At 39.9% G+C, this 13,867-nt stretch overlaps 1 protein-coding gene across 1 annotated transcript; it reads right to left on the reverse strand.

Annotated features, from left to right (window-relative positions):
- Positions 1 to 5,158: 5,158 nt before the first annotated feature.
- On the reverse strand, positions 5,159 to 13,839 carry LOC103706721 (ethylene-overproduction protein 1). The gene is made up of 6 exons (XM_089928114.1): positions 13,234 to 13,839; positions 11,785 to 12,022; positions 9,511 to 11,557; positions 7,787 to 8,078; positions 7,383 to 7,692; positions 5,159 to 5,767 (listed from the first exon to the last, which is right to left on the reverse strand). Exons 3-6 carry the CDS (start codon positions 11,472 to 11,474, stop codon positions 5,535 to 5,537), a joined length of 2,799 nt encoding a protein of 932 aa, XP_089784240.1. The 5' UTR covers positions 11,475 to 11,557; positions 11,785 to 12,022; positions 13,234 to 13,839; the 3' UTR covers positions 5,159 to 5,534.
- Positions 13,840 to 13,867: the final 28 nt, after the last annotated feature.

Below are 13,867 nucleotides of genomic sequence, written 5' to 3' on the forward strand. Positions count from 1 at the left end.
GAGTTCTTTGAGGCTCTGTGCAGCCCTGCAACGCACTGAAAACTAGTACTATTTGACTGCAACTACTTATCTGAATTTATTACGTAATTCAAAGCCAATTTCAATTGCTTGAGTTAGCTTCCGATTATATTGAGCATCTACTTTGCAATTTTGAATTCATTTCATGCATTAGGTCTACTTAGGAACCTTTATAGTTGGTCGGATCATACATTTTGTCATTCATTTTATGCATCTACATAGTGGTCGTGTCGCATCTCATCCTGAGTCCCAATTAGGCATGGATTCCAAAATCGAAGCTCTATTAAAAGCTATCCAAGACACTAACGTTCAAATCCAAAACAATAATGCCCAAATTCATGACCTAACCACAATGTCCACCCAGGTTAATACCCGACTTGATTCAATCGAGGTTTCACTTCAGAGGGTTATTGAATTTAAGAAAACTAGTACCTCCCATTTACCAGGTCTTGAAGGGGATGACACCCTAGAACAACTCCTAGAACAACAAGACTCTGTTCGGCAGGACAATTTTGATAATAGGTTTGTTCCGGGTCACCATTATGCCTACCCTCGCCCTAGAGGACCAGGTCCCTTTCCTAATATTGATAGAGGTTACCGACATAACGTAGAACCCAGAGATCTTCGTGACCCTGATGAAGACGTAATGAGAGGCATTAGGGTGGAAGCCCCCACTTTTGACGGTCGTCTTGACCCGAAAGTCTTCTCCGATTGGTTACACGAAATGGACCACTTCTTTGAGTGGTACAATCTGTCTGAGAACAAAAAAGTTCGATTCGCTAGAATGAAACTCCTTGGTCGAGCTAAGCTGTTTTGGCAAAACACTGAACAACTATTAGCTAGGAGACATCAACATGAAATAACTGATTGGGTAGAGATGAAAGAGAGACTTAAAGAAAAATACCTGCCTCTGAACTACCAAGACGATCTCCTTAACCGATGGAACACTAAGTCCACATTTGTAAAGCGCCCTGACACACGGAGCACTCCCACGGGTCTTAATTCCTTAGGGTCCAAACCTTCTGTCGAGTCCACTACTCATAGGCCCCCTCCTACTGCCCGTGTCCCAGGCCGAAACACTAATAGCAAGGGAATCCTTGGTGAGCCTCCCAAACCCCATTCCAAAATTCAGTGTTACAAATGTCAAGATTTTGGTCACGTTACCTCCCAATGTGCTAACAAATTTTTCGTTATTGCTCAGCAAGAGCAGGGAGGTGACATAGATGACTTAGAGGAGCAAATCTATGAACCAAACCTCGATGACATTCAGGACATTGAGGAAGAGTGTGATGACAAACCTGAAACCCTAGGATGCACCCACACTACACCTAGCTTGCTTGCACAGTCAGATAGCGAGTCTAACCAGTCTACCATGAGTGTAGTTGGATATGCCCTCGCACAACCCATCGAAACTGATGTTAGGATTTCTGAGCTTGCATACGCACTTACACAACACATTCATAAGTTGTATCAGAAAATCTATAAGGGCATTCATGCATGTACTGCTCAATATAAGATGCAAGCTGATTTTCATGCTAAAGAATTTCAAACTTGGGATTACGTAATGATCTGTTTTAAGGAATTGCAGTCTCTTAGTATTGGACCATTCAGGGTGTTGCACAAGGATGGCACTGACGCCTATGCCATTGACTTTCCATTTGAGTTTGGTCATAGCCTTACTCTTAATATTAAAGATTTGGTTGCAATCCCTGATGACTCTTTTGCTGCACACTCTCCTGCGCCCGATGTTTATCCTATTATTGATTCCATGCCATCTTCGTTTCCTTTTACCCTCCATCGAGCACAAAAAGAGTATATTGATTCTATTTTAGCCGAGCAAATAGTTTTTACCAGTGATAGAGGCATCCAGCATTTCCTGGTTTGTTGGCGAGGACGACCAAGGTCCGGCTACACTTGGATCCAGCGCGAGGAGATACCGCCGATTGATCCGAACTTGTTGGAGTACTACCGGGGCTTTACCGAACCGCTTTCGTCGAGGTCGACTTCTTCCCACCCGAGGAGAGTTGGTGCGGACACCAGTGCCAGGTCAGCCGGTCGCCACAGGATCCAGCCAGCTCAGCGGGTCCCAGCCGATTCAGCCACCTGATTTTATTTTAGATTGATTTATTTTATGTTGATTGGGTTTATTTGCATATTGTTATTTGGGTTTATTTGCATATTGTCATTTTAGGAGCTTTTTGGAATTATTTTATTTGTAGGGGTTATTTGTTATTTTGTGACCCTATATATATGGGTCCATCCTCATGTTTAGGGTTTAATGAATTAATGCAAGAAAATTAGCCTTCTTCTTCTTCCTCCTCCTCTCCTCTTTTCTTCTTCTTCCCCTCTTCTTCTCCTCTTTCACGCTGCCTTCCGTCCCTTACATCCGTCCTGCATCACAGGATAGCTAGGGAATTCTTCTTGATCATGAACAATTTTACTGGTCTGCATCTGAAACCAGATTAAAGAATTCAACCGTCAGCGTTAGAAGCCATGCTGTTGCCTCGGCTGTGGATTGATAGAAATAAAATGGCTCGCTTTCGTGACATCAGTCACATCTTGCTCCAACATGTTGGGATTGTTGGGCTCTATTTGGGATTGCTATTGACAGTAAAGCTTCTAAAACTTTTAGAAGTAGAGCTTTTATAAAAAGCTATTTGCTGTTTGGTAACTATATTTCCAAAGCGTCGTGAAACTTTTAACATATATTTGATAACCAAAATTAAAAAGTATTTTGATATAATAAAATAATAATAAAAAATATTACGTAGCATTACATAATAAAATAGAATATAATATAATATTACATATTATTATATATTAAAATAATATTATTTTGTATAATATTATTATAATATTGTATAATGTAATATTGAATATTATAGCATAACAATATAACATAACATGATATGATATGATATGATATAATAATGCATCATTAATAGTACAATATTACTACAATGTAATAAAATATTATTATAATTATGATATAATATAATATTATATAATAATAATGTAATATAATATAATGGATTAGAATCTAATCTAATAATAAATTAAATATAATAGATTATAGTATAATAATATTATATTATTATTAAATATTATTGTATTAGATCTCATTATTATAATATAATTATTTGATTTTATATTATATTCTACGTTAATATTATAATAATATAACATTATTACAATATAATCATATAATAGAATATAATATAATCTAATATAATCTAATATATTATCTTGTTATGCTTTTAATAGTATATTATAATAATATATCATATTATCATAATATAACTACTATGAAACTCTTTGACCTTCGAATTTGGAGTATCCTACTTTCACGTGATTCGCAGGGTTCAACAAGCAATCGATATTTCACGATCAAAGGTGTAATACTGCTTGTAGTAGCAGTCTTTCTATCTCGTATTAACAATCGAAAGATGGTTGAAAGAAAAAATCTCTATTTGATGGGGCTTCTTCCTATACCTATGAATTCCATTGGACCCAGAAATGAGACATTTATTATAATAATATAATATTATGAGTGTAATAATATGCTGTATTATGCTTATATTATAATTATTTATTACTACAATAATATATAATATTATAATAGTTTATAAATTTATTATTATATTATATTTATAGTACAATAATATATTATGATATTATATGATATAAAATAAGATGGAATCATGAAATTTATTAGTGGGCATTTGGTCATCATAAAAAAATTATTAAAACCAAAATACCTTTCCAACATTAGCTAGAAAGGACATTTGGGAATTAGCTCTAAAATAGAGTTTTTTCCAAATAGGCATTTTCAGTTTTTTGACAAAGCAAAAACAGTTTTCTGATTTTTTACCAAATATCACTATACCATCCAAAAGTGCTTTTAGAGAACCAGAAAGTAGTTTCTAGCTTACCAAAAGCTTTACCAGACAAGACTTTAGGCTCCATTTGACAGAGCTTTTGGTGGGTGAGAAAGTACTTTCTGACTCTCCAAAAGAACTTTCGATAGAATAGAGGTGTTTGGTAAAAAAATCAGGAAGGTGTTTTAGCTTTGCTAGAAAGCTAAAACAGCTTCTTGGAAGAAGTTCCAAAATGGAGTTTCTTCGGAAAAACACTTTTAGTATGCATCAAAAATCTATTTTGATTTATAATTTTTTTCCTTTTTGGACCAAAATACCCATGATAAAATATTATAATTATAGAAAATGTTCCTACATATTACAGAAATTTGCAGGAGTTCCAACAAAGTAAACAAGAAATCAAAAGATTAGTTCCTAAAAATATTATATTAATAAAATATTAGTATATAATAATAATAATGATAATATTTTATACCTTTATTATTATATTATACTATAAATATAATATTATATTACATTATATCATTATATATGATATGTTATATTATATAATATCAAATTATATTATATTATTATAAAATACTATATAATATTATATTAATATATTATAATAATATTATATTACATTATAATAATATTATACTATATCATATATTTATGTATTAATACATATTATATTTTATTATGTTCTATTGTATAATACTATGCAATGTTCTTTATGATCATTTTGTCATCCACAAGTATTTTCTCAAATTATTTACCAAACACATATTAAAATTTTACAACGCTCCAGAAATATAGTTATTAAACAGCAAATAGATTTTTATAAAAGTTCTACTTCAAAAAATTCTATTTTTGAAAGCTCTACTATCAATGGCTCTACCAAATGGAGTCTTAATCATTATAATAATTAAAGAGAAAGCTGAAAATAGGCCTTGGAGTCTGGGCATCCAATTTATTAAAGAATTTGTGCCAAACCACGTTAGACCTAAGGAGTCCACCCCACAGATTCTTCAGGTTCTATGCTGTCACAAAAATTTTAAAACAGATGAGCTTTCTTCACAGAAAGGAAAACCCTCTTTGATTCCAACCAAGAGAAACATTAGAAAGTGCTTCTCTAACTCCAACCTGAAGGGCTAAAAAAAGAAGGTTGGGGGGGGGGGGAGAAGGGGGGCGGAACAAAAAAAGAATAGTCCTCTTCACTTTATGAGTGCATGAGAGCGATAATTCTTTTCAGATGATTGTAAAGAGACGCATACAAAGGAAAAATATTCATCTGGCCTCTCTTACTCATGGAAAATTTGTTTCACCAATCAAAGTTTTGGGGCAAAAAAAGAAGAGGATCATCGAGAGAATACATAGATGAACCTCAAGAAAAGTTCATCAGTTTTGCTGCAGCCATCAGTCAAATTGATATGCACGCAATTTCACAGCACTGGTCTTCCCAATAGTGCGCCCAATGTTGTCTTACCCTCAAAAATTTCAAGACTCTTGTATCGATATATACATACTGCTTTCATTGCCTTGCCCCTGCTCTTCTTAAGTATCCTTCATCCTTAACCTCTTTGTTAAGAGCATGCAACCAAAGCCGCATTCTCAACTCTCGAAAGTCGAGCACACACACAACAATGGCACACTCTACTTACTCAGTGGATCAGCTCGTCCGCAAGCTTTGTTGTAGAGATCAAGAGTATCACTATGGGTGGGGTCAAGGCAAAGTGCTGCCTCACAATCCCGGATTGTGGCTTCTGCATCCCTAATTGAGTCGAAGAATGCTGCACGTAGGTGTAGAAGCTGGAGGTCTGGCTTGAAAGCTATAGCACGTGAGAGCTCAGCAATCGCTTCCTCTTCCTTGTGGTCATCCATCAGTACTAGAGAGGGGAAAAATTTATGTCACAGTTCCTTCTAAACAGATGTACAACTTAAAATATATTAAACTAGGTTGAATGCAAAAATGCTTGCAAATGTCCACAAAATGAATTTTGCTTAAAGAATATTCAGATTCGATCAACTTTAATGTGGTTAAGAGCAATTTATGCTTCACGTGAGACTTCATGTTTCTTTGAGACTGACATGAGTCATGAAAGCAAGGCAAAGTCCAAGTATCAATCCCTTGTGCCATACACATGTTGCCACATGCGCTGAACTTAGCAGCCCAAATATGTTATGCAGTTAATATACTGCACATATAAGTTACAGATTATGGAAAATTATAGCAAAATAAGTATCACTAAATTAAACAAAAAAAAAAAAAAGAACAACAACAACAACAAAAAGAAAGTAGAGGCAAATATTTTGTTTGGCCTGGATATCTTCTGTCTTGCAGGTAGTCTTGGTCTGGCTATTCTAAATGAGCATGACCACTCACTAGTGATGAAATTGAAGAAATGGTGTTGCTAGTTTGCAGTACATCTGCTGATACCTATTATTCAACCAGTGGATAAAGTATAACCATAACCATCAAAAGGTTGGAAAGAGGCTTGATAGTGCTAGTTTATTTACTACTGAAGAAATGATGCCAGTAAATGCATGCAAATTGGCATCAGCAGAACCAACTCGTCCTTAACCCACCTACTTCCGCAACTTAATCAATAGTTGTCTGCAATTTCTTTAGATATTGTTTCAAGCATTTAAAAAAAATTAATGAGGTGAAAAAAAAATTCTACATTGAGTTCATTTTGGATGCTTCTGAGGTGGTGGGCCATAAAGTTATACAGTATATCAGGGCTCTCAAGATGAAAATGAAAGTATTTGGACCAACAACTTGGTTGCTTGCACCAATTAATTTGCCATCCAAAGTTGGGATGTAGTCACATGGAAAATCATGGTGTATCACCGTGAAGGAAAACTAGTCTGCTGGACATGCAGACAAGCAAAACAATACATCAAAGAGATGAAAGCTCAATGTTACCTACTGTCAGAAACTTCACAGGCTTAATCAATAGAAAAAAATAATTTAAAGGAACACCAAGCAGCTTGAGTGACCAAGACCATCCATTTCCAACTAGACTCAGTGAAGGTAAAGGAGAGGAGAAGTATTAAGGATCAATTTGGCCCCTTAGGTCACACAGAACAATAACTAGCTATTGAAAAGACTTGTATCAGAGATAAAGAAGATGATGATAAACTCATCCAAGACCAAGTGGATGCAAAATGATCTGAAGTACAGTTTAGAAATACAATGAACATTACAAACAAATTCGTAACTAGATTCCTTCTATAAAAGATGTGATTACAACATCAAAAACAGCGATAAGGATCAAAGAAGGCATGATCCAAGACTCAGCAATGTGATCTTAAGTAAGATATTGTCTTCCTGAATTCTGTCTATTTTTCTTTCTTCCATTCAGCAAGACTATTGCATTGGGTACATTTACTTTAAAGAAAAGAAAAAAAAAACTACATTGAAAATCAAATTAAGAAAATAATTGGCCAAAACAAAAATTCCTTAAGAAAAAGCTTTGAGCACACCAATCAGGAACTCACCTGCAGCCCTGTATCTGTAAGGGTAAGTCCTCATTGGATCCAACCTTGTGGCCATATTTAGATCATTCTTTGCCATGTCACGATCACAATATTCTGAACGTTTTTCATATGCTGATGCATTGTTTTTTGCTTTTTCAATCAGCTTTGTCATCTCATCATAAGCAGCTTTCTTTTGATTTTTGAGGTAATAAACACGCGCCAGACCCTGATGTGCACGTGTGTGCTTTATGTCAAGGGCCTTCAAGTAACATTCTGCAGCTTCATCCAGCATATCGCAGTCGACGTATATACTTCCCATATTATTGTATGCCTGGAGTGGAATTTTTTTACAGACATTAAAAATAGAATTTACATGAATGATAGAGCAAATATATTTTGTGAATGATGTTTTATTTAGTACTTACTTGCCCCTTCCGAAGATTATCAGAAGCACAGCTATTGGCCTGTTCCAGCAGTTGAACAACATATGCTGAAGATGTAGTATCTAGACTTGTATCTGCCAGAGCATAAGCTTTCAGGAAAAATGCTTCAAATGACCTCTGGATGGCAATGGACTCCTCAGCCTTGGCTAATGCTTCTTCCCGGTGACCAGTGTCATATAAAATCCATCCTTCATAGACAAGCCTTTCGTGCTCATGGGTTGAATGATTTCTGGCCAGCCGCAAACTGTGCATTGCAGCCTTTTGGCAATTTAACCTAAAAATAAAAACATATCCAGCATGCTTTAGTATGCTCTGGGTACAAGTAATACCATAATTTGTTACTTTTCCTAGTTGACTTTAACACCATTTGGATTTAATAAATTCCCGCAAATGGTTCCAATCAAAATCTGGCTTGATGAAGCTGCAGCTGGTAAATAAAAGAAAACAAGTACAATGTTCATGGATTATTATTGGCTATAGTTTTAACAATAAACCTCTCACAATATAAAGCTAAACTAAAATTTGGTAAATATTATTCTTTATACCAGCCTAAAAACTGTATTGTAAAGTGCCAATTCAAATTATTTATTGAAATCATGGGAAGCAAATTGCTCTAAATTGGTATCAGGATGGAGATGATCGTGTGCTGGAATTCAGCATCTGCCAATGTCAGTAGAAGTTGAGTAAAGAAAGAAAAAAAAAACAAATGGGAGTAAGCATTTTCTCGGCCTTTTGCAAAGCAAGGTCATAGTTATGACATGAGAAATTGCAATTTCTTTCTTTATAAATCAAAGGCATCATAATACGGCTAAATCCATTTTGAGGATATGAAGAAGGCGACAGGTAGGTAAATACTCATAGATAACACGTTCTTGACAACTTATGAGAGATAATGAATCTGTATGCATTTATGAAGGAAGGCTATTATACCCCAACAGATATGAGATTTCTTGAATAATCACATTGACTATTATTGGGTGGAGGAATGTGAACATTGAGTGAGCTACTGAGGTTGAGTATGCATTTGTCATTTAACTACATCTTGAATGCATCATCATCTTAAGGTTCTGATTTGTGAATAGATCAAGAAATACTCGTTAATATAATGAAAAATAGAATTGCAATCAGGAAGAGAAAATAATTTAAAATAGCATTCAGAATATAACTTAAAAAACCAGGAAGGACTCAGTACCCTATTCATATGATAGGATACGCCCAAGCATGAGAGGCAAGCAAAGTGATAAAAAGATGCACACCTTTTTCAAATAAATCATCTTGAAGATTGGTTCCGTACCTCATCGACCAGACCAACCCAGTAGCCATCTTGGCATTAAAGTCAAATAATATATTTAAAATCAATGGTAGGTATATCCTAGTCTTCACTGTTTAGTTTGTCTGTAGAATCCATCTCTATTTACCATTTAGTCAATAGATGTTTGTATTATTGACAGCTTCTCTAATACCAACATAAAACACTCTATTTCAAAGGATCAAATGAAAAATTACAAGTCTTGGGCAGCAAAGATAAATTTTGGACATAAGACAATTCATCGCCAAGTCAGATTCCTTAATTTTCACCTGAGTGTTACATGACATGACTGTGATCATCATCAAACATTCAGCAGCGCCTAATTCACAAACATAAAGGATGCAAATGCTGGGGAAAAAAAGGCTTCATTGCAAGCAAATGATCCAAGAGTGCCTACCTTAATAGTAGAAGAGATTGCCGAAACCGCAAACTGCTGTTGCCAGGTTCTTTTGCCAACATCTGATGAACAACAGCGAGAGAACCAATATCATCCACTGCAGACCACCTGTCATAGAGCTGCATCCAGCAGTCCACCATATCCCACTGCTTCACGTGCTGCTGGAGAACCTCGACCAGCTGATCCCCATGTATCTTCCCATGGAACATCATATAGTTGGGGTCTAATGTCATGACAGCCCTTATATCCTGCAGCGCCCCCTCATTGTCCTCGAGCGACAGAAGGAACCATGCCCGGAGCTCAAGGCAGTCGGTCGAGACCTTGAAGCCAAGAATCTTGTTGATCTCTGCAATGGCTGCACCGAGCTTGTCATCATCCATGAGCGCAATTGCCCGGTACTTGTAAGGGTAGGAGAGCGTTGGGTCGAGCTCGGTGGCAGTCTTGAGGTCTGCCATCTTCTCTTTCCCAATGCAATACAGCGAGCGCTCCTGGTACATCCACCCGGCGGGCTCATACTCATTGATGAGGCTGTTGATGAGCTTGTACGCGGTGTACTTGTGGCCCCTCTTGAACTTGGCCCTGGCGACGCCGATGAGAGAGTAGACGTGCCCCTCCTCGGCGGCCTCCTCAAACCACTTCTGGGCGTCCTTGCACTCGCCCCTCTCGAGCATGATGCAGCCCAACTGGTGCAAAGCTAGCTGCTTTTGCCACCCAGGGGCGGCGCATTCGCCCAATCTCTCGAGCAGCATGACGGTGGTGTTGGACTTCATGTCCTCCTCCATGGCGACCTGGCTGAGGAAGTAGTAGAGGACGAAGGAGGAGTGGCCGGCGGCAGCGAGGCGCTCGTGGCCCTCCGGGGTGCAGAGGACGGAGGTGATGTCGGGATCGGCGAGGGACTTGGGGAGGTCGCGGAGGAAGGCCTGGAGGCAGGCGGCGACGAGGAGGTGGGCGGTCTCCTCGAGGGCGTAGTCGACGAGGAGGAGGGCGTCATCGGTGGAGCGGACGAGAGAGGCTAGCTTGGCGTCGCAGGAGGCCTTGAGCCCCTCGCAGCAGAACTTGTTGGAGAAGGCGAGTAGCTCCAGAACGGTGTCGGGGGGGAAGTCGTCGAGGCGGCCGGTGCGGCTGTAGACATCCACGGCCTTCATCCCGCGGGCGGAGATGCCGTTGTGGGTGAAGTTGATGCGCTCCCGCTGGGCTTCCGCGAAGCCGCCGTAGAGCAGCGTCGACAGGGGCTTCGAGAGGGTGGCCACGCGACACCGCACGCAGGCCACCTCCTCGTCGCCGATACAGAACCAGACATCGCTTTCCTCCTCATCGGCGATCGAGGGTTTGACGGCGGCGGCGGCGCGGCGGCAGGGGCAGGGGGAGGACTGGGAGAGGGGTTCGGAGGAGAGGGCAGCGCGGGGGCACTCGAGGGCGGGGCTGGTGCCGGAGCAGGAGGCAAGGGGTGGAGTGGAGGGGTCGAGCTCGTCCTCGCGGCGCTCGAAGCGGAGCCAGGCGGAGAGTACGAGGCGGTGGTGGACGTCGGGGGCGTGGAGGCGGGCGGAGCGGAGGGAGCGGCGGAGGAGCTTGAGGTCGGCGAGGGGCCGGAGGAAGGAATGCTGCTCGAGGTAGAGGTCGCAGAGGGTGGCGGGGTCGGCGGCGTCGGAGAGGCGGCGGAAGGAGGCGGCAAGGGCGGAGACGGGGTCGACGGGGCGAAGGAAGGGGTCGATGGGGGGGTCGATCTGGTCGGCGGAAGGGAGGCCGTAGGGCAGAAGATTCTCGAAGACAAGGGAGGAGGAATGGTGGTGGTGGTGGTGGTGGTGCTGGACGGATTTGGATCGGAGGGAGAAGGATGGCCGGAGGTGGTTCTTATCGCCCCCGCCATTGCCGGAGGAGGACGGGTTGAGGGCGTATACTTGGGTCCCTTTGCACCCGTCGATCAGCTTTAAACTCCGAATGCTGGTCAGGAAATTGTTCTGCATTTTCTCTCCTTCCCCCCTCTCTCTTCTTCCCTTCTTTTTGTTCTTTCTTTTCCTCCTTTCTCCCTTCCTCAAGGCATTAACCACTAAATTTATGAAAAGATAACAAAATAGGGATTAGAGGAGCCTGCAAGCCCCGCCGGGGAGGAGAGGGAAATTGGAGAAGGAAGGGCGATGGTGATGCAGGCTTGAAAGAGAGGGAATCTTGTTTTTGTTTTTATATATATATATATTCTGTAATTATTTTGATAGGAAATAGTTTTATAAGAAATTGGAAAGTAAAAATAATAACGAGAGAATGTTGGCCGCCAACCAGATGTAGTTGAGGAGAGGAGGTTGTTCGAACGAAGCTCTTTTTCCCTCTCCTTCTCTCCAATGATCTCTCGCAAGGGAGGAATTTCTCTCTATCATCAATGGCTGTAATGGTGGTGGGGTTGGTTCCGCCAGAAGAGGAGGGGCGCGGAAGTCGGGTTGGCTCTCTCGTCTTTGCTTCCGCATCTCTCGTTCCACGTCCCGAGGAGGTAAGAAATACTGTGATAACTAATAGAAGACTAAATAAAACGGAAAGTAAGGCAAATGACGATTATTGATGATACGATCTATAAGGATATATAGATATGTAAATGGAAGTAGTTTAATTTTGATTTTCTTTCTTAATAAAATCATGTCCAAGATATGATATGAAGTGTTAATTGCTTCAGCCCAAAAGTATTTTAGAAAATTACTTTCACACAACATAGTTCTTGTCATTTCTTTCAAGGTTATGTTTTTCCTTTTTATTACTTTATTTTGCTGTGGAGTTTTAGATGCAGAAAAATTATGCTTAATTCTATTTTCACTACAATAATTTTCAAAATGTTGATTTTCAAATTCTGTACCATGATCACTTCTTATAGCTATAATTGTGGAATTCTTTTTATTTATGACTTTCATTCGAGATTCCATTCTGCGGACCCCACTAGGAATTGAGGTACGTGTCATGCAGTTATCAACTTTCATAGTCTTCATTGCCATCCTGCCTCTTTTTATTATTATTATTATTATTATTATTATTAGTGAAGGCAGGATGGCAATGGCCACCAAGGTGGTATCCTGATGGTAAGGAAGCGATAATTTCGTCCAAGTTGTCCGGGTTCGAAATCCGCGGGCGTCGATTAAATTCGGGGACCGGATGCTCCACATCCGGATGGCTTGTTGGCTGTTATACTTTCCTTTCACCTATATCTGGGCGGTGCCAAGTATGATGTACTCACCTTCATGTGGGAAGGATATGAGTAAAACAGAATCTACCCGCATCGAATATTCTTCTGGCGGGGCGGGAGCCTAGTGGGGGCTGCTACGCGAGGGTGGGCTGGTCCCTTCCTCCCCCCTACCCCTCTTTTTTTAGCAAAAAAGAAAAAAAAAAAAAAAAAAAGGAGAGAGGCTAGAAACTTAGCCGGACATGACACAGTTAACGAGAGATTACGTTGTCATGGGTCGCGGAGAATCTCTCGAAGACTCGCTTAGCTTGAGGTCGGATATCAAAGCCGGATTAACTTCAACATTAATCCATTCTTTACGATAAATGCACTGCTTTTGATAGAAGTGCTCTTTTACTAGGTGTATCAGAAAAGGGCGTGTCATTATGAGTTTTCTTTCTCCTGTTGACTGCTAACAAATCCATTCTCATAATGATTTCGATCGGACTGCTAACGAAAGATGAAAAGAAAATATCGCATATGATTAAGTGCTAATTTTCCTCATAGTTTTAAGAAATACTTACAGTCAAAGATATATGACAGCTTTCCATTGACTGCGCTATTGGAAACTGCATCTGGTCTACTAGGCTGGCCGGGTGGCTGGTGGTAATGTGGCCACGCAAATGATGACGAGCCATGAGAGTTGCCCAAAGCGGCCTTTTACAGTCATGCAGACGGCGGCTTTAAGCAGCTTGGCATGCCCCCACAAGTCAATCAAAGAGCTACCAGACCTGCCCAGGGAATGCGAGTGACGAAGAGTCCCAGGCATCGACCTCCATCTGCTGTTGGTGTGTGTTTGTTTTCTGCCACCCGCGCATGTTTTTCTTGTGTACTCTCCTGTGGCTGAGAATCAAGGTTAGTTGTTATTGGAGGCGTCACAGGTCATAGATCAACTTCAAGGCAAAGTGCAGCGCAATGCATGGGAAAAAAGGGCATGACCAGAAGCTGTGATCTTAATCTGATTCAAGATTGGTGAAATCACGCATTTTATTGATGACCTCTTCTTGGCATCTTTTTAAAAAGGGAGATGAATCCAGATGAATGTATCGAGTAAAAAATATATTTAACTGTCCAAAATATTCTTTTAGAAAGGACACCAGAGGGTCAATTTAGATTTCGATCTGGTAACCAAATATTCAATATAAGCTCAGTTATAAT

Source organism: Phoenix dactylifera, chromosome 17, assembly GCF_051530095.1.
Source record: "Phoenix dactylifera cultivar Ajwa chromosome 17, Ajwa_hap1_PhDact_Kaust_v1.1, whole genome shotgun sequence".
Classification (NCBI taxonomy): domain Eukaryota; kingdom Viridiplantae; phylum Streptophyta; class Magnoliopsida; order Arecales; family Arecaceae; genus Phoenix; species Phoenix dactylifera.

Coding starts and splice junctions, on each gene's coding strand:
- LOC103706721 (XM_089928114.1), bottom strand. CDS start 11,474: ATGCAGAACAATTTCCTGACCAGCATTCGGAGTTTAAAGCTGATCGAC. Junction 8,079..9,510: donor CAATCTCTTCTACTATTAAG/GTAGGCACTCTT, acceptor TTTTATTTTTAG/GTTAAATTGCCAAAAGGCTG. Junction 7,693..7,786: donor ATAATCTTCGGAAGGGGCAA/GTAAGTACTAAA, acceptor ATTCCACTCCAG/GCATACAATAATATGGGAAG.